At 36.5% G+C, this 25,515-nt stretch overlaps 1 protein-coding gene across 9 annotated transcripts in view; it reads left to right on the top strand.

Annotated features, from left to right (window-relative positions):
* Positions 1 to 25,515, top strand: part of BRAF (B-Raf proto-oncogene, serine/threonine kinase) — a 165,713-nt gene that overhangs the window by 107,905 nt on the left and 32,293 nt on the right. For 8 of the 9 annotated variants that reach the window (XM_055591098.1, XM_055591099.1, XM_055591101.1 and 5 more), the window contains exons 9-13: positions 1,350 to 1,386; positions 5,091 to 5,227; positions 6,126 to 6,243; positions 9,113 to 9,197; positions 10,225 to 10,401. In XM_055591098.1, the coding sequence (XP_055447073.1) occupies positions 1,350 to 1,386; positions 5,091 to 5,227; positions 6,126 to 6,243; positions 9,113 to 9,197; positions 10,225 to 10,401 (554 nt within the window). Of the gene's footprint in view, positions 1 to 1,349; positions 1,387 to 2,773; positions 2,894 to 5,090; positions 5,228 to 6,125; positions 6,244 to 9,112; positions 9,198 to 10,224; positions 10,402 to 25,515 lie in introns of all 9 variants that reach the window. The other variant, XM_055591107.1, reaches the window with a different exon arrangement.

Raw genomic sequence — 25,515 nt, 5'->3', positions numbered from 1 at the left:
GGCTTAAACCCCAGCTCTCAGCAGTGAAAGCTCAGAGTCCTGGACCACCAAGGAATTCTGCCTCTGCTTTTCTGCATCCTACCTACCGCTCAAACTCCAGCTCTTAGATTAACTTCTTCAAATGCTTCACCAGTGACCAAGTTCTATAGTTATTTCTTTATCCTTTGAACTTATGTTGCACCAAGAATCTTTTTACATATACTGTTTATTTGGCAATTAATTAAGCAACTTTGGCACCTTTTTTTATTGTTTTCTTAAGCTCTTATTTTTATGTAATTTCTATGTTTGTATATCTTTATTAGATGATAAGCTGTCAAGAACTCAAAGTTAGTGAGACCACCATGATTTTATATTTATTGGTAGTCATACAACCACTAACACTTAGCACCTTATTTGCAGATATTTGTTGATTATTCTGTATAAAATGGTAAAGGTTTTTTATAGTACATTGAACATGGCAGAAATGCATCTGTAAAGAATCTTCCCTTGTTTTAGCTTATAAGCCTTTGGGCATATTTAGAGACATTTGGGGTAGGTCAGTCATCAGTTATACTGGGTAAACTAAGTTCTGTCAAAGTCCAAATTGGTCCAAATTGCACTACATTGCCAGTAGACTCCTCCCCCGCTGCCCTGCCTCACATTGTCTGTTGTAAAAAGCTGTATTTTAATAATAAAGACAACTAAAAAAATGTTTCCCTTCTAGTGTGTCCTTAAACATTTATATTCTTATGATCATATCAGTGTACACTTAATTTTGTATCCTTTTTTAATTATAAACATGTTTCATGATTCAAATTTCATAACTGTTTTAGTAGCTGCATAATATGTTCTAAATTGACACACTATAATTTACTTAACCAATATGTCAATATGCCTAAAATGTCAGTATGCCTAAAATAGGGAAATAATTATTTTTTAGTATAATGGATAATGTTGCACTAAACATCTTTGTGCATATCATTTTTTCTTATGAATTATTTCTTTAGGAAAAATTCCCAGAAGTGGAATTACAGGATCAAAGGGTATGAACATTTTATGGCTCTTAATATGTGCCAATAGAATGTTTTTGAGCATTAATGCAGCCATTGGTTTTAAATGGCCTGAAATGGATTTCAGCATTTGATCAGGACTAAAAATCCCTTCAGTCTAGGGTTAGGTTGGCAGGTGTTTCAAAGTTTTTATTTTATCATGTTCACTAGTTAATTTCATATTCTTTCTGTTTTGTGAAGTAATTTATAAGACAGGTATTATTTTGAACTCACCTTTCTGTTAATGCTTAGTGGAAAATAAAATGTTGTTGCTTTTTTATCATATGCTTTGATTAAGTATACATTACTATCTATTTGTAGGACTTGATTAGAGACCAAGGGTTTCGTAGTGATGGAGGTAAGTAGTGATTTCAATTTAAAACAAACAAAAAAAAACCCCGGGAAGAATGCAATTGCTTTGCTGCTTGTCTCCTTTATATTTGCTTCTTTCATGAAACACAGACACAGAGAAAAAGATGTAGAGAAAAATAAAAAATTGTTTGCTTTTCTTTAGTAATTATCATTTATCTCTAATAAAATTTTAACTGATTTTAAATTTTAACTCCAGAAACAGAGAAAAAGAGAGGACATAAAAGGGAGTCTTAAATGTGAAATCTACAATTTTTTAAATGTTTTTATCAAATCATTTTGCCCATTTTATTCCTATCTCCACTAATACTTAAAGACTGAGCAATCAGTTTTTTTTACAATCAGTTAAAACTTGACTTCCTTAAATCGTTCTTGGGGAGAATCCCTGGGATTACCTGCTACAGCTTGTCAGTTTGATAGACACTGTCAACTACTTCCCTTCAGCTTTCTAGAAGGCCCTGGAAGATAAATTTTATAGCGTGGACTCCTAATAGAAAAGCCCAGTTCCCCTTTTACTAGTCCAGTAAATAAAATAAGCAAATGAGAGATCAAATTGAGATTTCTTAAAGAATTTTATCAGCTGTTTACTCTGGCACCCAGTGAATATTGGGGTCATAGCAAAACATTACTTTAGAAAATACTTTTTTAAATAAGAGTTTATCCCCATAAGATTTTTGTAAGAGATGCTGTTTGAAACAGTCTTGACGTTTTCTTCCAGGTGGTCCTTTATGCTTCCCTCTTCAACTGTGGTCTGTTTAATATTAATAAGGAAGCCCTGCAGTGCCCACATACTTTGTTTAGAGTCAGTCTCTTCACTGTGACCCTGCTTTATATTCAAAATATCTAAGCCCAGATGCAAAGATACTTTATGTCAAATGTTGCATGAACCATCTTTTGTTATGTTTCTGTATAGTTGTGGACCTACCAAAATAATAAGCCTGTGTTATGTACTCTGGACTTAGTATTTACTATATGTAGTACATAGTTACAAAAGTTTTTTTTTTCCTGTTTGTTATTCCATGAACCCACCAATTAATGTTGCTGCCAGTTTGACTTTCATATGTCTTAATAGCTGTGGCTTTGATAATTTTGCCCAGTACATTCAGCATTTAAATGTTGCCATCACGTTAGCATCACAGAGTTAACTTAGTCATAAAAATTGCCTGCTTAGTACCAAAAATCAAACAGCATTTATCCTTTATATGAATCACTTAAAAGAATGATTGGAATTTTATGAAAATAAGCAGTTTTTTAAACATCCAGAATTATTTTGTGAAGCAGGCTTCAACTCATCTTATTTATTCCCCGTGATTTCTTTCATTTCTTCTGTGTCTGTCTTCCTGTGTTTGCCTGCCCCTCTCTTTCTCTTCTAACAGCCCCTTTGAACCAGCTGATGCGCTGTCTTCGGAAATACCAATCCCGGACTCCCAGTCCCCTCCTACATTCTGTCCCCAGTGAAATAGTGTTTGATTTTGAGCCTGGCCCAGTGTTCAGAGGTAGTTGGGCTCTTCTTTCTTGTTTTCACCCAAAGCAAATTAAATATAAACAACAGATGCTGTTTGTGTCTCACCCTCACAGTGTGTTTGTAAGTGTGAGAGTTTTCAGTGCTAAATTTCTGCTTGGCCTGGCTGGAGTGCTCTGAATGTGCTTCTCACACATACTCACTTCCACAAGCTTTCTGTATGCTGTCTGTCATAAATGTTTAAAAGCGAGAGCTGAAACTTCCATCTTGTGTTTTGTTAATACTACTTTTTGGTCTTGATAATTTCTTAAACTCAGGGGGTGGCAGCAAATAATGTGGGGAGGGTTTTCTTCAAGCTGAATTTCTTTTACTTTAATCCATTTAGGTGATAACCTTGATGGTTGCTAATATCAATTTTTTTGGTTTTTAAAAAATGGAAATCCCTATTATGAGTTCTTATTAGACTTTTGGCTTTGACTTTTTGTAATATGTATTTTTTTTTTAACATAAGCCATGTATATTTTATATCAAAACTAGGGAACTTAAAGAAGATCTGCAATGTATTTGAGGTATTTTAGCATACTTTAGAAAATTAAGATTGATACTTTGAGTTATGCTCTCATATGAGGGGAGAGTGTAGCAGTATAATTTCACCCATCCATTTTATCTCACCATTCTTTAACTAGTGGTTAAACTAATTCTTAAAAATTTAAGTCAAAATTTAGACAAGTGTCTTGCTCTAAATATTTTTAAAGAATTATATTTACTGGTTTTTGCTAGTGTCTGTTACTTATTCTGAATGAATGATGGTTTTCAGATTTTTGCTCTTTCTGCCCAACTTTCTCAGAGAATCCATGGAATGGGCTGGAAGTTATAGAGAACCGAGTAGTGTAATTAAAGTAAGTGATGCAGTACAGCACTGAGTAGATCAGGATTGTGAAGCCTGGGTAAACAGTTAAGGCTTCATGATGTTGAAATATTATCAATGGAAGGCAGAATATGGATTGTAGTTAATAGATACTCCAGTTAATAACTGTAATTAATAGATACTCCAGGTGTCATTTTCTTTTAGAAAATTGCATGTGAGATCATGGAAATTCCACATGATGACATATCTGGTGTAGTAATGATGAAATTTCTGCACAGTTTTAACATTTTAAATGTTGCCATTAGTATTTTGATCCTTGTCCTTTGAGAGAGAGTGACTTTTTAACTTGAGAGTAGTTACCTACTTTTTTTAGAAAATGGAAGTCTTTTTGTTCTGTTTGCGCAATATTAACTGACATCTCAGTCCTGCTTAGCTATACTCAGGCTCCACCAGGAGTCATTACCCTGAACCCCTCTGAACCAGGTGCTTTCTGTACATGAATTGGAATTTTTGCTCAGTCAGCACTTGGAAGAAAAAGTATCCATGAGAAAGGTATGCAACCCTGCCAGCTGAGTCCATTTTCAAAGAGTGTAGCCCTTGGACTCATTTTGCTGATAAAATATTTCCGTTTGTAGTAACTTGGCTGAGATGCCATTGCACTTAACTTGTTCTCATTTTATAGGCAGAGATTTTTCAGAAAGTCTTGAGAAACCTACTTGGCTTTGTTGCCATTAACTTTGTTGTGCAGGTAAAATTAATCTTTGTTTAGCAAAATAAAGCTCCAGAAACCAATGACAGTGACCAGTATCTCTCTTAAATAGTGTATAGTATGTAGTGTAGGATTTTTTTAAATTTTAGTGGCTAATATGAAAGAGTTAGATAATGTCAATATTAAGGCCATTATTAGAAAATGTTTCCATTTGGAGCATTTCTCTCTTTTTTATTATTATTATTGATTGGCTGTTAATGTCACATAATTAAAGTTTATTTTTTATGTTTGCTTTTACATTGATTTTGCTTTTTGGTTTTTTTGGTCAAAGAAAAAATTGGGATATATTTAAGATTGTTTTTCTCCTAGGCTCTGCAGCAGTAAGCAAAGTATTTATCTATAATCATATATTTTAAAGGTTATTAAATTGACCAAAATGCTAAAACTGTAAAACTAAAAGAAACTATAGTTTTTAAATTTATAGTTAATCACCAAATGAGGCCCTCTTTTTGCCTGTCCTTTCCTAATGGTCAGTATTAAAACATGCACTGCATTTATTAAAATAAGTCTACATCTCCCTGCACCCTCTGCCCCCAGTAAGCTAACGTACTTGATCCTCCTTTAATAGATAAATTTTTCCTTTCACTAACTTAGGATCAACCACAGGTTTATCCGCCACACCCCCTGCCTCATTACCTGGCTCACTCTCTAATGTGAAAGCATTGCAGAAATCTCCAGGACCTCAGCGAGAAAGAAAGTCCTCTTCATCCTCAGAAGATAGGAATCGAATGGTGAGAGTGTATATCTTTTTTCCTCTGAAGTGCTTTCTTCTTAGAAATCATTAAGAGCTGATAGGTTTTTGCTTAAAGCATATTCCCACAATGTTGATTTTTGCTCTCAACTCTTAATATAATTGAGTAAAAGGCAGTTTGGAAGGAGTTAGAATAGTGTTCTGTTTCTGAACTATGGAAAGAGAGTAAGCTGGTATTTTAGGAAGCATTAGGCATATATGTTTTAAAGAGTTGGTCTGAAATTCAAATATCTACCAAAGGACATTTTTTCCTATTGAAAAATTAAATTTATGCTGTAACTTAAATATTTATTAAAAACTAATCACATTAGCAGTAGTGCACTAGTATGTATTGGCTAAGTGGATCCTCTGTCATACCAGAGTTTTGTACGTGTTGCTAACATTTTTGAGAGAGAGATTGGATCAGATAAGATGTATGAAGTAAGTTAGTACTGACTGGGAGAAAGTAATTAAGATTATCAACAGTTGCCTAGTACCTTAACTCAAATTTTTGGCCTTTGGAGCCAAAGCTAGTCGCAAATGTGTAGTGCTTATCTTGCCCCAGTGGTCTTCCAAATGATTTTTTTTTTAAGTTGCTTTATTTTATTGATTTTAATACTGAAATTTAATATAACATTTCTGCTCATAACCAATAAATAATTTTTATTTTTACTGAATTATTTCCATCCTAATATTGACTTAGTTCTTAAACTTAAGTTGTGTATTGTAAGAATCATCTTCGTATTATTCCTCTAGAGTATAGTTTTGTTTTGTTTCTCCCCAAAGTTCTTATTCTCTTCTTATGTCCCTTTCAGAAATAGAGGAATGTACTTAGTGTCAAACATAAAGTTTTCCTTTTCTGTTTGCTTTGGCTTGACTTTTGTCTTATTTTTATCAAGAAAACGCTTGGTAGACGGGATTCAAGTGACGATTGGGAGATTCCTGATGGACAGATCACAGTGGGACAAAGAATTGGATCGGGGTCATTTGGGACGGTCTACAAGGGAAAGTGGCATGGTACGTATGTCATACAGTGATCCTGTCACAACTTTTGTTAAAAAGAAAATATCAAAGGTAGTATTCACTGTTTGTATCATTAAGCTGTTTTGATCAGATGCAAGAGTTCCCCAAAGGTTTTTAACAAAAATTATGGGAAATAAAAATTGGATTCACAGTAACCAGAAGTCCTCTCATTATACTTCAGTAATAATTTTTAAAGATGATGATCCTCCGGATGAGCTAGTCACCAAGATATTTTTTTTATAAGTCTTTCTGTTGGTAATTTTATTTATATTATAAACCACAAGTAAACATATAAAAAGAGAACTTAACCAAAGGAAGAAATGACCAGTAAACATATAAAAAATGTTCAGTCTCACTACTTGTGAAAGAATTAAAAATTCAAAAAATAGAAATCATCATTGCTTCTTAAGTGACTTATCTTTCTTTGAAAAAATAAATGGACAAAAAATTATTTTAATTGATTGTTTAGGGTTGTGATTGTAATGCTGCTGGTGGGAAAGTAAATTGCTATGAATTTTCTGGAGGGCAGTTTGGCAATATGTATATGGAGCCAATAATTTCATATGTAGAACATGAACAAACAGATGTGTAAGTATATTCATTGGAGATTTACTATTAATGAAAAATGGAAATAACTTAAAATGCCCATTAAAAGAAGATTGGATTATACTGATAACGTCCATATATAATTATATAGACAGTAAAATGGTATGGCAGATCTATATTTATTGATACGGAAAAGTTTCAGTGGTATATTTTAAAAGCAGCATGTATAATATCCCATACTATGATGCTACATATATATATCATAATTTTCTAAATGACCATCAGTATTTTAGTATATATCTTTTCTAGGTTGTCTTTTTCATGTGTGTGTGTTAGTCAGTTGTGTCTGACTCTTGGTAATCCCATAGACTGTAGCCCACTAGGCTCCTCTGTCCATGGGATTCTCCAGGCAAGAATGCTGGAGTGGGTTGCCATTTCCTTTTCCAAAGGATCTTCCCAACTCAGGGGTCAAACCTAGGTCCCCTGCATTGCAGGCAGGTTCTTTACTGCTGAGCCACCAGGGAAGCCCCTGTCCTTTTCATACATATTTATAAATGTTCATACTGCGTACTTTTAAGAGCCTAGTAAGGAATACAACAGGTCTCCCCATACGGCACTAGTGATCAAGAGTCCACCCTGCCAATGTAAAAGATACAAGAGACGTGGGTTCGATCTCTGGGTCAGGAGGATCCCCTGGAGGAGGGCATGGCAACCTACTCTGGTATTCTTGCTTGGACAATCTCAAGGACAGAGGAGCCTGGCAGACTATAATCCATAGGGTCGTAAAGAGTCAGACACGACTGAAGTGACTGAGTATACACACAGAGTATACAGGAGTAGGTTAACAGTGATCATTTTTGAATGACATGATTATGGGAGATTTTTATTTTATTCCTTATGCTTTTAAAATGTTTAATTTTGTAAGTTTGTTAGTTTTTTTGCTATAAGCACTTGATAATCAGGAAAAATCAATGTTAGTTTAATTATATTGAAATATACATGCAAATAAGTGCACTTTAATATACAGGTAGCTAAAATTTTGCAAAGTTAACGCATCTGGTCAATAAACAGAGCATTCCCAGAACTCTAGACGTCCTTTTCATGTCCCCCACCCTCAAGAGTAGCCACTATCCATACCTGAATAGACATAATAATACAGTATGCACTCCTTTGTGTCTGGCCCTTTTTACACAATGTTGTTTATAAGACTCATCTGTATTATTGTATGTAGTTGTAGGTTATTCATTCTCTATATAGTGTTCATTGTGTGACTATAGGCATGACTATATACTGTGTGACCAGCATTTGAATAGTTTCCAGTTTGGGGCTTTTATAAACACTGCTGCTATGAATATTCTTAACACCTGTCATTTAGTGAACATATGTGTCCATGGTGGTTGGTATATATCTAGGAAAGACTTGTGGGGCCAGTAGTCCATTCTAAAGGAGATCAGTCCTGGGTGTTCATTGGAGGGACTGATGCTAAAGCTGAAACTCCAATACTTTGGCCACTTCATGCGAAGAGTTGACTCACTGGAAAACATCCTGATGCTGGGAGGGATTGGGGGCAGGAGGAAAAGGGGACAACAGAGGATGAGATGGCTGGATGGCATCACCGACTCGATGGACGTGAGTCTGGGTGAACTCCGGGAGTTGGTGATGGACAGGGAGGCCTCGCGTGCTGCGATTCATGGGGTCGCAAAGAGTCGGACACGACTGAGCAACTGATCTGAACTGAAGTAGATATTAACACAGTGTTTCAGGTGGTTGTACCAATTTATACACCTTTTGGCAATGTGTAAGAATTGTACCTGTTTCATATAAAGTTTTTTTTTTAAATAATTTTTCCAAGTAAAAGCAATAAGTGATCCATGGATTTGAAGAAAGTGTTAAATACTCTGATAAAGAAGTTTGCAGTTTTCTATTTCCGCAAAGTTCCGTTCTGCCTGTCATCTACAGTTTTAACATTCAGTTAGTGAATGCATCTAATTTACTTTTGCTAAATAGCTAGGAAAATATCATGGGTATTTAATTGGTTAAACTAAATTTCCAAGGGAAAAATGAGATAGGCTGGTTGTTTTTGAGGGGCGGGGGGACAGGGATTGGTATTTTAAAATACTCGTATAGGAGTGTAATTTTTAGTTTTTATCGTTTGAAAATTAATGCCATTTAGGTAGTTAAGGTATAATTTATTTGCAATTTTGCAATGGTATGGTTTTAATGCTGTGGTAATTTGTGAAAATACCCTAGAGTTTTTTATGTTTTTAAATTTTAATTAAAGATTGGAATGACATTTGGAATGGCAATTACCTTTTAGGTGATGTGGCAGTGAAAATGTTGAATGTGACAGCACCCACACCTCAGCAGTTACAGGCCTTCAAAAATGAAGTAGGAGTACTCAGGTAAGCCTGTGTGAATCATGTTTCCAGAGAAGTTACCTTGATCAACTTGTGTTTTCCAGTGACAGCTCCTGTTAGCTTCACAGATTTACTCAAAATGGACAAAACAAAGTCTTTCTGGGTATATTTTGTCTTTGACTGTTTTCTTTTAAGTGGTATGCAATATTATATGGTACAGCTGATAAAAATATTAATCCTAGAGTGAAATAATGGAAACACAGTGTTCCGATCATGAAAGTGGTGCTTCTTATGGGAATACTGCTCTCAAAATTCTAAGGTTATCAGAACACACTTAGAGATTGTATCAAACCTGGAACTTGAGGGAAATGAGCAAACTAGGGTATGTCCAGGCAAGGAGAACTTAGATGCAGAGGATTCTGGAACTATAACTTAGGGAGAAAATTGTCAACAGAACTGAGACATTAGGTCCATAGGAGGCTATTATGTTCAAAAGGGTATAAACTTGCTTGTTTTATTCTAGAGAGTAGAACAGAGAAGCCAGTGATGAAAGTTACAGGAAAATGTTTTTCTAGTATGAACTACTTTAAAGGGAAGAAAGAAAAGAAGAGGGGACTTCCCTGGTGTCCAGTGGCTATGATTCCACACTTCCACTGCAGGGGCACAGATTCCATCCCTGGTGAAGGAACTTCAGATTCCCCAGTTGTGGAACATGAATTCCACATGCCGCATGATGTAGCCAAAAAAAAGAAAAAGAAAAAAAGAATAGTGGGAACAGGCTACAGTCTCAGTGATGAATGTCCCATAATTAAAGGTATTTAAATAATATCTAGTTGCCTATCTATGAGGTACACTAAAAAAGACATTTATGAAAAAGTTAGGGTGTTAGACTAGATAATTCCTAAAGTCTCATCTAAATTTATCCTTCTGCTGCCTTGCTAAAAAATACCTTTTTCTGACAGCATCTTATTGACAAGTAGAGTGCTTTGGCCCTGGTTTTGTGTTGTTTTTTTTTTAACATTTGCTAAAGTGTATCAACATTTACTATTTCCTGTTATGTTTCTTTTTACAGGAAAACGCGACATGTGAATATCCTCCTCTTCATGGGTTATTCAACAAAGCCACAACTGGCTATTGTTACCCAGTGGTGTGAGGGCTCCAGTTTATATCATCATCTCCACATCATTGAGACCAAATTCGAGATGATCAAACTTATAGATATTGCACGGCAGACTGCACAGGGCATGGAGTAAGTTCCATTCTGTTAAATCTCATGTAAATTTTGAAGACCACTGAGGATGTTTTAAAGGTTTCAGCTATTATTCTTTTGACTTAAATTCCCAGTTACTCTCCAGCATCATATAGACACTTTTAACTAATGGCTAGCTATATGATATTAAGAAATAGAATAGTCTGTCTCTAGTACAGTCTTCAAAACATATATCAAATATTTGATAATATATATGTGACTGTGAATTTATGTTTACTATACTATAATTTTGCTAAGCAGTGAGGGATCAAAAGATAAAAATAGTCCCCCCTTGCCCCTGCAAAAATAAATCCACTGAAAAGTCATTAACAGTTACTGAAGTATATAAAATGATTGTTAATTATCCTTTCAAGTTATTTTCTCCGTGTGCCCCTATTTTCTATTACAAAATAATCATCTGTGTAAAATATAGTAAAAATAAAGTAAAAGTGAAAGTCTGCATTTTGATCCTTTTTGAGGATTTCAAGTTGACTAGTTCAATGAATTTTACTTTGTAATTTAAAAGATAAAAAAATTACTTTATAAAATTTATCATAGGCCAAAGTAAGAAATTGACTACCAAGGATAGATTTTGCATAAAGTGCAAATAACAGTAAATAAATCAAAAGGTAAAATTAAGTATATTTTGAAAGCACTTAGATGAAAAAATTTAAGTGAGTTAAATACAATTTTGAAGATCCCATATGTAGTTTAAAAATATGCATGTATATTAAGTCAGTTTAACATTTTATAGTATACAGATGATTTTCACGAACATAGTCATCATGTCATTTAATTTTTATAATATTATGAAGTAGATATTTTATGTTTACAGACAAAGAAACTGAGGCTTCTAAATGACTTGTCTAGACTTCACATTTAATAAACAGCAGCAAAGATATTTAACTCAAATTTTTGGCTCCCAACCATTATTCTTTCCCCATAACTACTATACCACTTTTGCATTATAAAATTAGAATAAAACAGTAAAAGAGTATACATGTATTAATACCTAAAACTCTGACTCAGGGTCATTTATAGCAAATAAGCATAGAACCAGGACTCAAAACCTGATCTAGCTCTTAAATCTTCCCACTGTCCTACCCTCTCTGTCAGAAAACTAGGCAGTATATCTGTAATTTAGATTGTTTATAAGTCTGTATTCAGCCAAAGTCCTTATTGCAGCAACTTATTACTTTATTCAGTAACATTCCCACTTTTCCAGTAGACTAAAACAGCCCCACCTCTGACTCTGAATCTGTTCAAATCTGAAAGGTTATATTAAAATCTTGCAAAGAGTAAACCGTGGCCACAATGGTAAACATTGAAAGAGAAACAAATCTTGTTCTGCTTCTACCCCACCAGTCTCTTTGCTGCTTCTTCAGCAAGCCACGTATGCTCTTTGCTCAGGGCCTTTGTACTTGTTATTTTCTTTTTAGGATAAGTACTCCCGCCACCAAGTATTCATAGAGCTTCTCCCTTATATCTCTGTTCCAATGTTGCCTTTTCAAGGAAGCCTTCCAATGATCACCTTGTATAACTAAAACATTCCTACCCCGCTCTGTCACCCTGTGCCCCACGCTGTTTTTGTTTTTAACACCCAACTCCATATAACATTTGTTTATTGTCTGTCATCCCCACTAGAATACAAGCTATATGAGAGCAGGGGTTTATTGTTGTGCCCCTTATTTTGTCTCTAATGCCTGAAACAAGGCCTGAGCTATGATAGATACATAAGACAAAAATTTTAAAATGAAACCATGATTACACACAACAGCATATTATTAATAGGTTTACCTTCCAGAAGAGAGAGCAGCCACATCCTTGTTGTATCAAAAGTGAGAAATGTCAAGAAAAGGAAAAACAAAGACGTAATCAAAGATTAACACAGAGGAAAAGACTTTTGCTATACACAGAGGCAGCAGAGAATATAGTATTAAATATTGTTTTAGAAACAGTGACTGGGCAGTGAAGTGCAGTGTTGATTAAGGTAAGAAGTGGAGGTAGAGAAAAACACTGTCCAATTGGAATTGTTCTGTGGTTTGGGAAATAGTTAAGAGGCAGTATTTTCCCATTACTTTACAGTTTGGGATCTGTAAGTATAAACCTTTACAGTCTATGTGTTTACTCTAAAATACTTTGTTTGCATTTTGAAGTAACTTAACTATATGATGAGTATATCTGGCTGTGAATGTAAATCATCCCATTAGTTTATCCTTTATCTTAATAGCTGAAAAATATTAATTATAAAATATAAGCCTTCTAACAGATTATATTTTTTATTGCCAGCTTAAATTTAACCAAAGAAGATATAATTCCTTTTTTTCCTTTTAGTTTTTATAAGACAATATATGCAACTGGTTAAATGTTCCAACACATCTTTAGTTCCTGAAAGCTTTGGCAGATTGAAAGTCCTCTTATTAAAGTGGCTATGTGGCTTTCAGGTTAAGGTGACCCATTTTTGTTTCCTTGAGATGCCACCAAAACTATAATAATGAAAATTGTTTTTAAGCATGAGCATATAATGATGGAGAGGAAAAAAAGAATAGCAGTAATATTTTAGAAGCTAGAAAGCAGATGAAGAAGTAATAATAGACATAGTGCACCCAAAAAAACTAAATTATTAACTGGGTGTGGAAAAATAGAAGCCAACCTGATTTGTACCACAGAATCCTCAAGTCTCAAGAACTGGGAGTGTGAATTATTTCTGGAGGAGGAAAAGTACATAAATGAAAAGGCCTATCTGAAATGTTTCTCTGGATCCCTTCTCATGCTCTATGCCACTGGATGGACACCCCATTCCTACCCTGGCAGGACACTGGAAACATATTCTCTAGAGAGGAGAGAAAGTTTCTGGACTCAAGACACAGGGAAAATGGGGTGTGGGGGTGGGGGGTGGGGTCGGGTGACTGCCTACTAAGAGATGAATGTAGAGTTCCCTAGTGCTCTCTCTTCATTTGTTTCCCAGAAAGCTGGCAGCCAAACCTTCCCCTTCAGGCAGGAGATTGGAAGACTCTTGTTTGAGGAATCTACCAGCCAAGAATAGAGACACAAAGATAGTGATATTAGGAATTCCATCTAGATGGGAGTACATGGGAGTTCAGAACAAGAATTCCATTTGTATGCTCCAAGCTTTCAGACTGTCTTTTAGTCTCACTTAGTCTGGGTAAAGACAAATTATCTCTCAATTACCAGACATCAGAGGGAAGGTCTCTTAGGCCAGTGACAGAGAACAAATGGGGGAAAGGAAACTAGGAATAAACAAACACAGTTCAAGGAGAAGGGCTAACCTCTCCCCACCAACCCCTGCAAAAAAAACTCTTATCAGTTTCCTCAGAGATAAAAGATTTTCTGTGAAATGAGGACAGGTGCTTTATAAGGAACATTCATATAACAATGTAAAAATGTTAAAATGCTGATATTTATAGTCAGCTGGAAATTACATTCCTTCCAATTATTGAAACTTTTAGATGTCAGGTCCCTCTTCCATTATCCTTCACCATCTTTTCATCAAGTACAGAACAAGTTAGTTGTAGCTGACAAGTAGATCTGTAGACTATTTAAATAGTTGCTTAGTAATGGCCTTTACACAGCCCTCATTTCAAACTAGTCTGCCCCTGAATGATTTCCGGAGATTGTTCAAAATGATCTTTTCTGACTACTTTACAAAACTGATTCTAAAGTTGCAGGATATAAGCAGAATAAGAGCATGCTGTCTCACTATTAAAGTACTGGGGTTGCAGTCATTCCTAGATAAAACCTTTAGGAATTAGGAAGATTGAATTATTGGGACTTTCAAATGTGTCCCCTTTATTGGATTACAAAATATAAGCCGACAGTAGATGAGTGACATTTTTTCTGTGTGACTGTCTTCTCTCTTCAGCAAAAGATCATTTCTGATTCCTAGGTTTACTTTAAGAGAGCAGAGCTATTCTAATGGCAGATAATTAAATTCATTCTTAGGAATCAGGATTCATATAGTATATGTTTATCATCGTCTCACCTGACAGTCATTGATTCTGCCAAAGGGCCAAGGTATTTAAAGAATAACATTACAAAGAAATTCCAGGAATTGTCGGTCTGTTGTGCTATTTCCTTTCAGGGCTTTTCATTTCAGTCTAATACTTATTGTATAATTTTAAGTGTAGCATTATTAGAAAATTTACCAAATGTTTACTCAGGGAGGCAGACAGAAAAAGTTGCAATCTGTTGTTCTCACAGGAGTGATATATTCTGATTGTAAGGTGATTAAAAATAATTTGAGGATAAATTCTTACAATTTACTTTAAAACCAATAATGAAGTGTATGCTTCTTTTTATTCATAGGTAAGCCTAGTTAAAAGAAAGATAGAAGGATGAATTGAAGCTGAGAAGATGGTAAACATGTATTAATGACTGAAAATAATTCTGGTTGATCGAAGAATATTTAATTATAGTAAACGTTATTTTCTGGCAGATAAAAATAGTAATTGAGAGGAGGATGCTGATAATCACAAAAAATGCAGATTGAAAGAAGTACTATTTTTTACCTACTAGAATTGCTAAAATGCCCAAATTCTGGCAAGATTAAGTATTGATAAAGATTAGGGGGATTGCTTACGGGGACACTCCTGATGCAGCCAACCACCCTGGGGATAACTTGGAAGGATCTATTAAAGTGTTTGGTCTACACCCAAGAAACAACCAGCTTTTGTTCCAAGAGAGGTATATTGAAGGAGATATACTACAGGAAAATATCTACTAGTGAAAATTTGGAAACATAAATGTTCATCACTAGAGGACTGCATAAATAAAGTATTGGCACATATGTGCAGGGAAAGAATATATAGCACAAATGAATAATATATGTTTCAACATCAGCTTTAAAGTATGTCAAATGAGAAAAGCAAGCTGCAGCATGAGACCACTTAAAATTGTAAAAACAAAACATTCCATATATTTTTAAATCTTATGTGTATATATGTAGAAATATTAAACAAAACTTAGAAGGTGCTCAATCAGTAGTAGTTATCTCCAGGATGGCAAAAAGAGTCTAAGATGGGGATAGCTTATCAAGGACAGAGAGGCTTTAGTTTTACCTACGTAAAATTCATGTGGTTTCCGTCTTTTTATTTAAGATTCCACAGTTGTGTTTTATTTTCACAACTTTCTTACAAGTGTAATTTTTTTAAAAAAGACAGGAGGCAAAGGTGTAAAAATTTAAAAGCATTAAGTGTAGTGAGGAAAAGTGGTTTCTACAATTAGCCTTTGTTGCAGTTTTTCTTAATTTCAAAATATAAAGTATTATAAGGAAATGCATAATCACTATAGAAAATTTAGAAAATGTAAGCATAAGTAAGCACCAGTACTCTACTGAGAGAGAATTACTGTTAATGTTCAGATATGTAGTATTGTGTATCTTTTCAGAATTCTGTATTTTAATACTGTATACAGTGGTTTGTTGTTTTAAATACAGAATCACACTGGTTTTACTTTTTTTTTTACTTGCTCTTATTTTAGATGTCTTTACCGATCAATGAATATTATATTCTAACTCCATCTCTGCTACTACTAGTGAGTGAGTGAGTAAGTGAAGTCGCTCAGTCGTGTCCGACTCTCTGCGACCCCATGGACTGTAGCCCACCAGGCTCCTTTGGTCCATGGGATTTTCCAGGCATGAATACTGGAGTGGGTTGCCATTTCCAAGTATGTTTTGTGGGGTTTTTTATATACAGTGATACATTTAGCAGTTACATAATATTTGTTCCAAGTGCTGTTCTGTGTACTTTATATATACTATCTCATTTAATCCTTAGCAACCCTGTTGTTCAGTCGCAATGTCGTGTCTAACTCTTTGCAACCCCATAGACTGCAGCATGCCAGGCTTCCCTGCCCTTCACTATCTCCCTGAGTTTGCTCAAACTTATGTCTGTTGAGTCAGTAATGCCATCCACCCATCTCATCCTCTGCTACCCCCTTCTCCTTCTGTCCTCAGTCTTTCCCACCATCACGGTCTTTTCCACCCTGCAGGTAGATACTGTTATTAACCTGTATTTATTTACTAATGGAGAAACTATAGTTTAAGAGGCCAGGTGACTTGCCGCAAGCACTTTGGCTCCAGAGTGTATTTCCTTGACCTCTTCACTGTTCTGCTTCTTCAGTTTAGTTAGTCCTTTCAGCATCTAAATGGGCCCTGGATGCCATGCAGCCATCATACTTCCACTCCCTGGGTTTTTACTCTTCCCCTCTCATAGACCCTGTCGTATTTCTTTTATCTTCAGTCCTCCAATATCTCTTCTCTAAGATCTGTCCGCTGATAACCTCACTTGCCATTTTATTAAGTATTAGAAACACCCACCACAATATCTTCCTACCTACTTACATTCATACTCAATTTTTCTGTCTCATCGTTAAGAGTAAAAGCCAGTCCTTCCATTTTGTGCATGCATACCATCCCCTTTCTCCTAGACTGACATCTTTTGAGTAGCACTCTCCTGTTCAACATCAGATTTTCCTTTTCTACTGGATTTTCTTGTGTTTTAAAACATCTTTCTTATATACATTTGGAAGAATATTGACAATTGTTAAACCTAGGTGCAAGTCACAGGATATTATGCTATTCTTTCATGCATTTTCATGCATAAAAGTTTTCATAATAAAGAAGTTGTGGGAGTCCTTTTCTTGACCCCACTTCTGTCTCAAGCTATCATTCCATTCCTCTTCTTTCTTTTATAGTAAAACTTCTCAACTGAGTTGTTCTTACTCACTTTCTAAATTCTTCCCTTCCCGATTTTCTTGGACCCCACTCCAGTCAGGCTTTTGCCCCTGACACTTCACTGAAATATCTCTTATAAGATAGCTAACATGTTGCTAGATCCAGTGGTTAAATACTCAGTCCTCAACCATCAGAAGTATATAATGCAGTTGATCACACTCTTCTTCATGAAATGTCTTCTTAATCCCTTAAACTCTACCACCTGGGAGCCTTTTAGAAAAGCTGAATTTTAACCACCACCTCATATCTACTGAATTGAAGGCTGCATTTTAAGATCCCTAAGTGATTCTAATCGTTAATCATTCTAAAGTTTGAGAAGCATTACTTTATATTCTCCTAATTTCCCTTCTCCTTACTAGCTGTTCCTTCTCAGCTAGTTCTTCAACTCCTTAACCTCTCTAAATATTGAAATAGTCCTTTGGTAATCTCATCAAGTTTCATGACTTAAAATACCATTTAATTTTCATTTCTGTGGCAGTCTCCAGCTAATTCATTTCCTCTGAACTCCAGACTGTCATATGTAACTGTGCTTAACATCTCTTGATTGTCCAGTGGACATCTCAGGTGCAATATATCTGATTCTGAGGTCCTGATCTTTTTCCTCAAGCCTGCCCTTCTGCAGTCTTTTCATTGCAGTGACTGGCAGCTCTCTTCTTAGGCTGCTTGTATCTGACATTTTGTTCCTAGTCTTTGATGTCTTTCTTTTTCTTATACCATACTACCAATCTATTAATCAGCTCCAGTTATCTTTGTCTTTAAAGTATATCTAGGATCTTACTCTACTGGCAGAAAGAGAAGAAGAATTAAAGAGTCTCTTGATGAGGGTGGAAGAAGAGAGTGAAAAAGCTTAAAACTCAACATAAAAAGAAAACAGTAACTAAGATCATGGCATCTGGTCCCCTCACTCCATGGCAAATAGATGGGGAAACAATGGAAACAGTGACAGACTTTATTTCCTTGGGCTCCAGAATCACTGTGGACTGTGACTGCAGCCATGAAATTTAAAAGACGTTCCTTGGAAGGAAAGCTATGACAAACCTAGACAGTATATTAAAAAGTGAAGACATCACTTTGCTGACAGACATCCGTATAATCAAAGCTATGGTTTTTCCAGTAGTCATGTATGGATGTGAGAACTGGACCATAAAGAAGGCTGAGCACTGAAGAATTGATGCCTTTGAGTTGTGGTGTTGGAGAAGACTCTTGAGAGTCCTTTGAACTGCAAGGAAACCAAACCAGTCAATCCTAAAGGAAATCAACCTTAAATATTCATTGAAAGGACTGATGCTGAAGCTCCAATACTTTGGTCACCTGATGCAAAGAGCTGACTCATTGGTAAAGACCTTGATGCTGGGAAATACTGAAGGCAGGAGGAGAGGGGTTGACAGGATGAGGTGGTTAGATAGCATCACCGACTCAATGGACATGAATCTGAGCAAACTCCAGGAGATGGTAAAGGGCAAAGAAGCCTGGTGTGCTGCAGTCCATCCATGAGGTCGTAAAGAGTCAGACACGACTTAGTGACTGAACCGCAGCAAGAATCTCACAGCTTCTCATCACCTATTCTGCTGTTACCCTGATTCAGACCACAGTTGCCTCTTGCCTGGGTGAGTGCCTTACTTCCACCCTTACCCACCTTCATTGTATTCTCAATTTAGTAGTCCTTTGAAGACTTCAGTCAGATTATGTTGCTCTTCTGCTCCTCCAGTGTCTTCACATTTCATACAGAAAGGAAGCCAGAGTACTTACAATAGTTCTTAGAAGGTCACCACCACCTCCCTCCCTCCCGCACTGCCTATTCTACTCCCTCTCTCAGCTCATTTACTGCTCTTCTGCCTCTTGCTTTCTCATCCAAGCCAGGTTGCTTTGCTATTTGTAGAACGCAGGAAGCACACAGCTGCCATGGGGTTTTGCCCTTGCTCGTCCCTCTGCCTGCTGTGTTCTTATCCCATATCTGTATGACTCTCTGTCCTCCTTTGAATCTTTACTCAAACTGTCCTTTGAAAAGAGACCTTCCCTGGCCTGAAATTACAACCCCCTGAAACTCAGCATTTTCTGTCTCCCACCTACTTTTCTGCATCTTTTTTATATCTTCTGTACTACAATGCAAGCCCCTTTAGGGTAGGGATTTTCTGCTAAATTTCCAACACTTAGAACAGTTGTTGCTTAGCACAGAGTGGGCTTTCAATAAATATGTGTTAAATAAATGAGAGAAAGAATCTAAGAAGGTAAACGTTATCTCCATTTTACACGTTAGAAATCCAGAGCTTCAGGAATTATGTCATGTACCCAAGGTCATACGGCTAGTAAGTGATACAGTTGGATCTCAGAGCCAGATCTGCACATTCACAACCCATGTCCTTTCCTCTACGCCTTTCTGGTCACGGCACTTAGATCCTTTGGGCTCTAGTTTTCCCATCAGCGTAAGTGGCCTTATTGCCCTTTTGCTTGCCTCACAAAGAAATGCAAAGGTTATAAAATCAAATGATGTAAAAATATCCTGAGAACTTTAAAATGCTTGATATGTACAGGAGTGTGATAGTAATTCTTTGTTTTTTTAATATAAGTTGTACAATTTTTGCTTTTAGTTTTAGTTCTTCCACCTACTTCAAATTAGTATGAAGTGAGGATTGAAGATTTTTTTTTCCTTATATGGATATCCAATTGTTCCAGCAACAGTGGTTGAAGTACCTATCATTTCCCACATTTAACTGTCTTGCTCTTATAAATAAACAAATACCATACTTCTGAATTTGTGTATTTGAGTTTATGAATGCTATTCTAAGAATAGGATAGTTTTTGCTATTCCGTCAATATCATCATATTTCGTATTTACAGTACACTCTCACTTGGTCTCTTCAGGCCAGTGGTGTACTTAAATTATGATGAGAGTATTTTCCAGAGAGATTATACCCTCTCTAATGTAAGTCCCAGCCAGGAAACAGGACATGCAGATATCATGTTCATGGACTAGAAAACTCAGTATTATTAAGATGTCTATTTTTTCCAAATTGAAGTCTCAGCAGGATTTTGGTATAAATTCACAAGTTGATCCTAAAACATATATGGAAATACAGTGGCAAGAATAGTCAGTTTTAGTCACTCAGACAGTTTTGAAAAAGAACAAAGTTGAAGGACATTTAATGTGAGATTCAAAACTTTGTATAAGCCGCCACAGTAATCAAGACAGTGTAATTAATGACAGATGTGTGACTCAAAACAGGAAAGAAAGTCTAGACATATATCTATTATGTCTGTGATCAGTAAATTTTTTTTTTTTTAAACACCAAGATGCCAGGGCAATTCATGAAGAAAGGATAGTCCTTTCAAAAAATGTTACTGGAGATTGATTCTCAGCCCCCGTGGAGGAGGTTTGTCTTACAGCTTCACCATCCGCAGTCGTCTTCTCTTCTAGAATTCCTCTCTGAGAATTCTGGCAGGATTCAGAATCCCCCTACCTTTTGGAACCCACCTCCTTATCCTCTCCCAGAGTCCTTTTCCTCTTAAAGCCCCCTTCCCTAGAATCTAGCTTTCACCAAAACTTCCTTCCTTTCAGTCTCCTCCTCCCCAAATTCTCACAGAGGCCCACTCCCAAATCCCCCTCGTCAGAGCTCTCACCTTACACCCCCTCTTTGCCTGAATCTCCCTCCACTCAGGGCCCCCTCTTCCCTCCTACCCCCGCCTACTCTCCCCAGAATCTTCTCTCCTCAGAGTCCACGACCCCTGCATCGCCGTCCTTCAGAAGCTCCCTCTCCGCAATCCACTTTTCCCAGAATTGGCCCCCTAGAGCCCATTTTCACAAAATCTTCATCCTGGGACTTCTCTGATGACTAAGCCTCCTCGCTCCCCATGCAGGGGGGCCTGTGTTCCATCCCTGGTCAGCGAATTACATCCTGCCTGCCACTACCAAAGAAGACGCATGCCACAACTCATGCACAAGGAAAAGCAAAGATCCCATGTAACTGAGACCCGGCACAGCCAAATAAATAAATATTTTAAAACAAACAAAATGTTACCAGAACAACTGTATATCCAAATAGGATAAATAACTAGCCCTTTTCTGGCACAAGATGTGAATATTCATTCAAAATGGATCAAAGGCCTAAGACTAAAAGCTGAACATCTAAAACCTCTAGAAGAAACAAAGGAGAAAATCACTGTAGCCTAAAGATTTCTTATGACACAAAAATGTAGGTAAAGATTTCTTATGACACAAAAATTAAGAACCATAAAAGAAAAAATTAATAAATTAGACTTCATCAGAATTTAAAACTTCTGCTTTTCAAAAGACACTTAAGAAAATGAAAAGACAAGCCATAGACTTGAAGATAATGTTTGCAGGACACATTATCTGGTAAAAGAATTATATCCAAAGCATATGAAGAACTCGTACAATTTAGTTATAAGAAAAACTACCCAATGAAAAAATGGGCAAAAGATTGGAGTACTTTATTAAAGAAGATGAAAGAATGGCAAATAAGCACATGCAAAGATCCTCAACGTGTTAGACATTAAAGATAGGGTAGCACTACACATCCGCTAGAATGCTTATAATCAGAGCCAACAAATCATATTTGCAAGGATACAGAGTAACCAGAGCTCTTAACAGGTTGCTGGTAAGGATCTTAAATGGTACAACCACTTTGGCAGGTTCTTTTCAAATTAAAATTAACCATATGAGCAATTCTAATCTCACTGACTTTCCAAAAGAGATGAAAACAAGTCAGCAGCAAAGACTCATATATGAATGTTTGCATGAATGTTTATAGATAGTATCTTATTCATAATTGCCAAAAAACACAACAACCCAAATGTCTGACAACTAAGTGGTTAAGTTATAGTATGTCTATCCACTGTAATACTGTATGCAGCCAGGGTGTGAGTCTCCAAATCATGCTGAGCAAAAGAAGCCAAATAATTTTGTTTATGTGAAATTCTAGGAAAGGTAAAGCTAATTGCTAGTAATGGAAATCATTATCAATGGTTGCTTGTGCCTAGGGAGTTACCGTTAATTGTAGAAATGTATGAAGAAACTTTAGGGGTGATGGATATTCTTCACCTTGATTATGGTTGGTCTTTAGACAAGTATACTTATGTGTCTGCCAAAAACTCTTTAAACTGTACATAGTAAATGGGTACATTTTGTGTTGTATACTGCTTACACCTCTCCGTAAATTAGATTTTTCAAGTGAGAGAAACTGAAAAATCTAAGTAAAAATTGAACTTAGGCCACTGTAGAGTGCAACAGAAAAATGTGTGATTTCCACTTACTTTAGGGACTTACATCATTTTAATGTGGTAAATGATTAATAACTACATAAGACTGGCAGAATGGCATTCCCTGAAGTCTTGCTCACCTTCCACATTGATTATGAGGGATGAGGAAAACATCAAAGTAGAATGGAGACTGGGATTTGAAATTCTATTTGGATAAAATAACACCTTGTCACCACCATCGCACATTCCAGTCCAATCAACTGCTGACAATTCTCTGTTGGTGTCAGAGGAGAGATTCATCTTGCTGTGTGAAGAAGAAAGAAGAAAGACTGATGAACTTATTTCAAATTGTGCAGCATTAGATGAAAGAGGACAGAAATACTAATGTGTGTGTAGGTCAGTTGCTTGATTTTAGAAATAGCTGAAAGTATATGAAAACAGCAGCAAATGAGTGAGAGACACTTGAGGCTTTTATAAATAGATTAGACTGATAATTTGGGCAGATGGTGTAGGCACAGTATTTGAATCTCAGCAAAGTATTTGACTAAAATCTCTCATGATATTCTTGAGGATAAAATAGAGATGTGTAACACACATGAAGAATTTAACTAGGTTTATAATCGTATAATTATCATACCTGAAGCTCTTATGCTAGGAGAGTTTTGTCCTCACTCTTCTCTTGAATATGACTAGCATATATTTACACATTACTTAGATGAAGGCATCATTAGCATGCTGATACACTGATTTTTTGGCACCCCACTCCAATACTCTTGCCTGGAAAATCCCATGGACAGAGGAGCCTGGTAGGCTGCAGTCCATGGGGTCGCTGAGAATCGGACACGATTGATCAACTTCACTTTCACTTTTCAGTTTCATGCGTTGGAGAAGGAAATGGCAACCCACTCCAGTGTTCTTGCCTGGAGAATCCCAGGGACAGGGGAGCCTGGTGGGTGCCATCTGTGGGATCGCACGGAGTCGGACACGACTGAAGCGACTTAGCAGCAGCAGCAAACTGATTTTTTAGTGAAAACTAGAACTTTAATAAGCTGCAATTACAGGCCACATCTCAGGACTTCCCTGGTGACTCAGACAGTAAAGAATCTGCCTGCGATGCCAGAGACCTGGGTTCAGTCACTGGGTTGGCTAGATCCCCTGGAGGAGGGCATAGCAACCCATTCCAGTATTCTTACATGGAGAATCCCCATGGACAGAGGAGCTTGGCAGATAACAGTCCATAGGATCACAGAGAGTCAGACACGACTGAGCAGCTAAGCACACAGAGGCCATGTGTGCAAAATAAGAAATCTTATTCAAGTCCAAAAAAGAGAAGTACACAAATTTTGGATAAGGGAAATGGTTTTGTAGGAGCCGTACAAGAACAACGAGTCTCTAGGGCTATAGTTGAATATAATTTTGATAGGAGTCAGTAGAGTAACTGTAGCTGCCATAATAACGGGGGCTGATTTAATAAACATTTTTTCCCACCATAAGGAAGATGAAAGGAATTTGGGTTTTGTTTTGCTTTTTCTGTTTTTTGAGATTCCAAAAGTCAGTGACATCATACAGTATTTGTCTTTCTCTGACCTGTTTCACTTAGCATAATGAGGTCGAGATCCATCCAGGTTGTCATAAATGGCTGGATATCCTCATTTTTTATGGCTGAATACTATTGCTGTGTGTATGGGTGTGTGTGTGTTAACATTTTCTTTATCCATTGATGGACACTTGAGTTGTTTCCATGTCTTGGTTGCTGTGAATAATGCTGCAGTGAACATGAGGGTGCAAGTGTCTTGAGATCCTGAGTTAAATTTTTTTGATATATATATATACCCCAAAGTGGGATTGTTAGATCATTTGGTAATTCTGTGTCTAATGTTTTGTGGAACCTCCATTCTGTTTTCCATAGCAGCTGTACCAATTTACAGTCCCACCAACAGTACATAAGGATTCCCTTTATCTACTCCTCGCCAACACTTGCATTTCTTACTTTTTTGATAATGGCCATTCTAACAGATAAGACATGATATTTTGTTGTGGTTTTGGTTTGTATTTCCCTGGTAATTAGTGGTGTTGAACATCTTTTCATGTATGTGCCTGTTGGCCCATCTGTATATCTTCTTTGGGAAATGTCTATTTTTAAAACTTGATTGAGTTTTTGGTTAGAGATGTGAGTTCTTTTTATTTATTTATTTATTTTTTTTTTTAATTTTTTGATATCCCCTATAGATACATGATTTGCAGATACTTTCTCCCCTTTGGTAGGTTGCTTTTGCATCTTGGTGGTGGTTTCCTATGTTGTGTAGAAGCTTTTTAGTTTGATGTCAGCGCATCATAGTATGGTCTTAAAAGAATGCTGAAAAATCGAATCTTGCATAAGACCTTGAAAGAAACAGCATAGAGAACAAATTTTACTAGCTGATGCACCAGCTTCTTAAGGTTAAATTGATTCTGTAGGTGGATACTTTTCTTCAGGGAAGGAGACTCCTAACAGAAACCTGTCAAAAGCATGATATTCATTTAGTTTATAACATGTTTTTTCTTCCCTGCTACTTTTATGGACTTCCTTGGTGGCTCAGACAGTAAAGAATCTGCCTGTAACGGGGGGGACCTGAGTTTGATCCCTGGGCTGGGAAGATCCCCTGGAGGAGGGCATGGCAACCCACTCCAATATTCTTGCCTGGAGAATTCCATGGACAGAGGAGCCTGGCAGGCTACAGTCCATGGGGTCACAAAGAGTCAGACATGACTGAGTGACTAAGCACTACTTTTATAAACTTATAGCATCTTTGAAAGGTTAGAAGGAGTTCCAGTGTAACTGTCCTACATAATGGATAGACTTTTGTATCATCTATAGCAAAGTCAGTTTATTCTTTTTCCCTTCCTTACCCTCAACCAGTTATGTGGGGTGTGGCATCTTACATTGTAACTGGTTGATGCTTAAGGAAATAATGGTTTGGGTCAGCCTTTATCTGGAATATTAAGTAGGGATTGAGGTTTGATACTCATCCCTTTTTTCCAGCTGAGGAGTTTGCGTCTCTCCTCTTTCCAGCCTTCCATTATATAGACCAGGTTTTCTGCTCTTTCGCTGCTTTTGTTACAGAAGTGTTGCAGAAAGAGAATTTATTAAATGAGATACAAGT

Source organism: Bubalus kerabau, chromosome 8 (genome assembly GCF_029407905.1).
Source record: "Bubalus kerabau isolate K-KA32 ecotype Philippines breed swamp buffalo chromosome 8, PCC_UOA_SB_1v2, whole genome shotgun sequence".
Taxonomy (NCBI): Eukaryota; Metazoa; Chordata; class Mammalia; order Artiodactyla; family Bovidae; genus Bubalus; species Bubalus kerabau.
The sequence above is the reverse complement of the archived record's forward strand: the minus strand, read 5'-3'. Positions and strand labels throughout refer to the sequence as shown.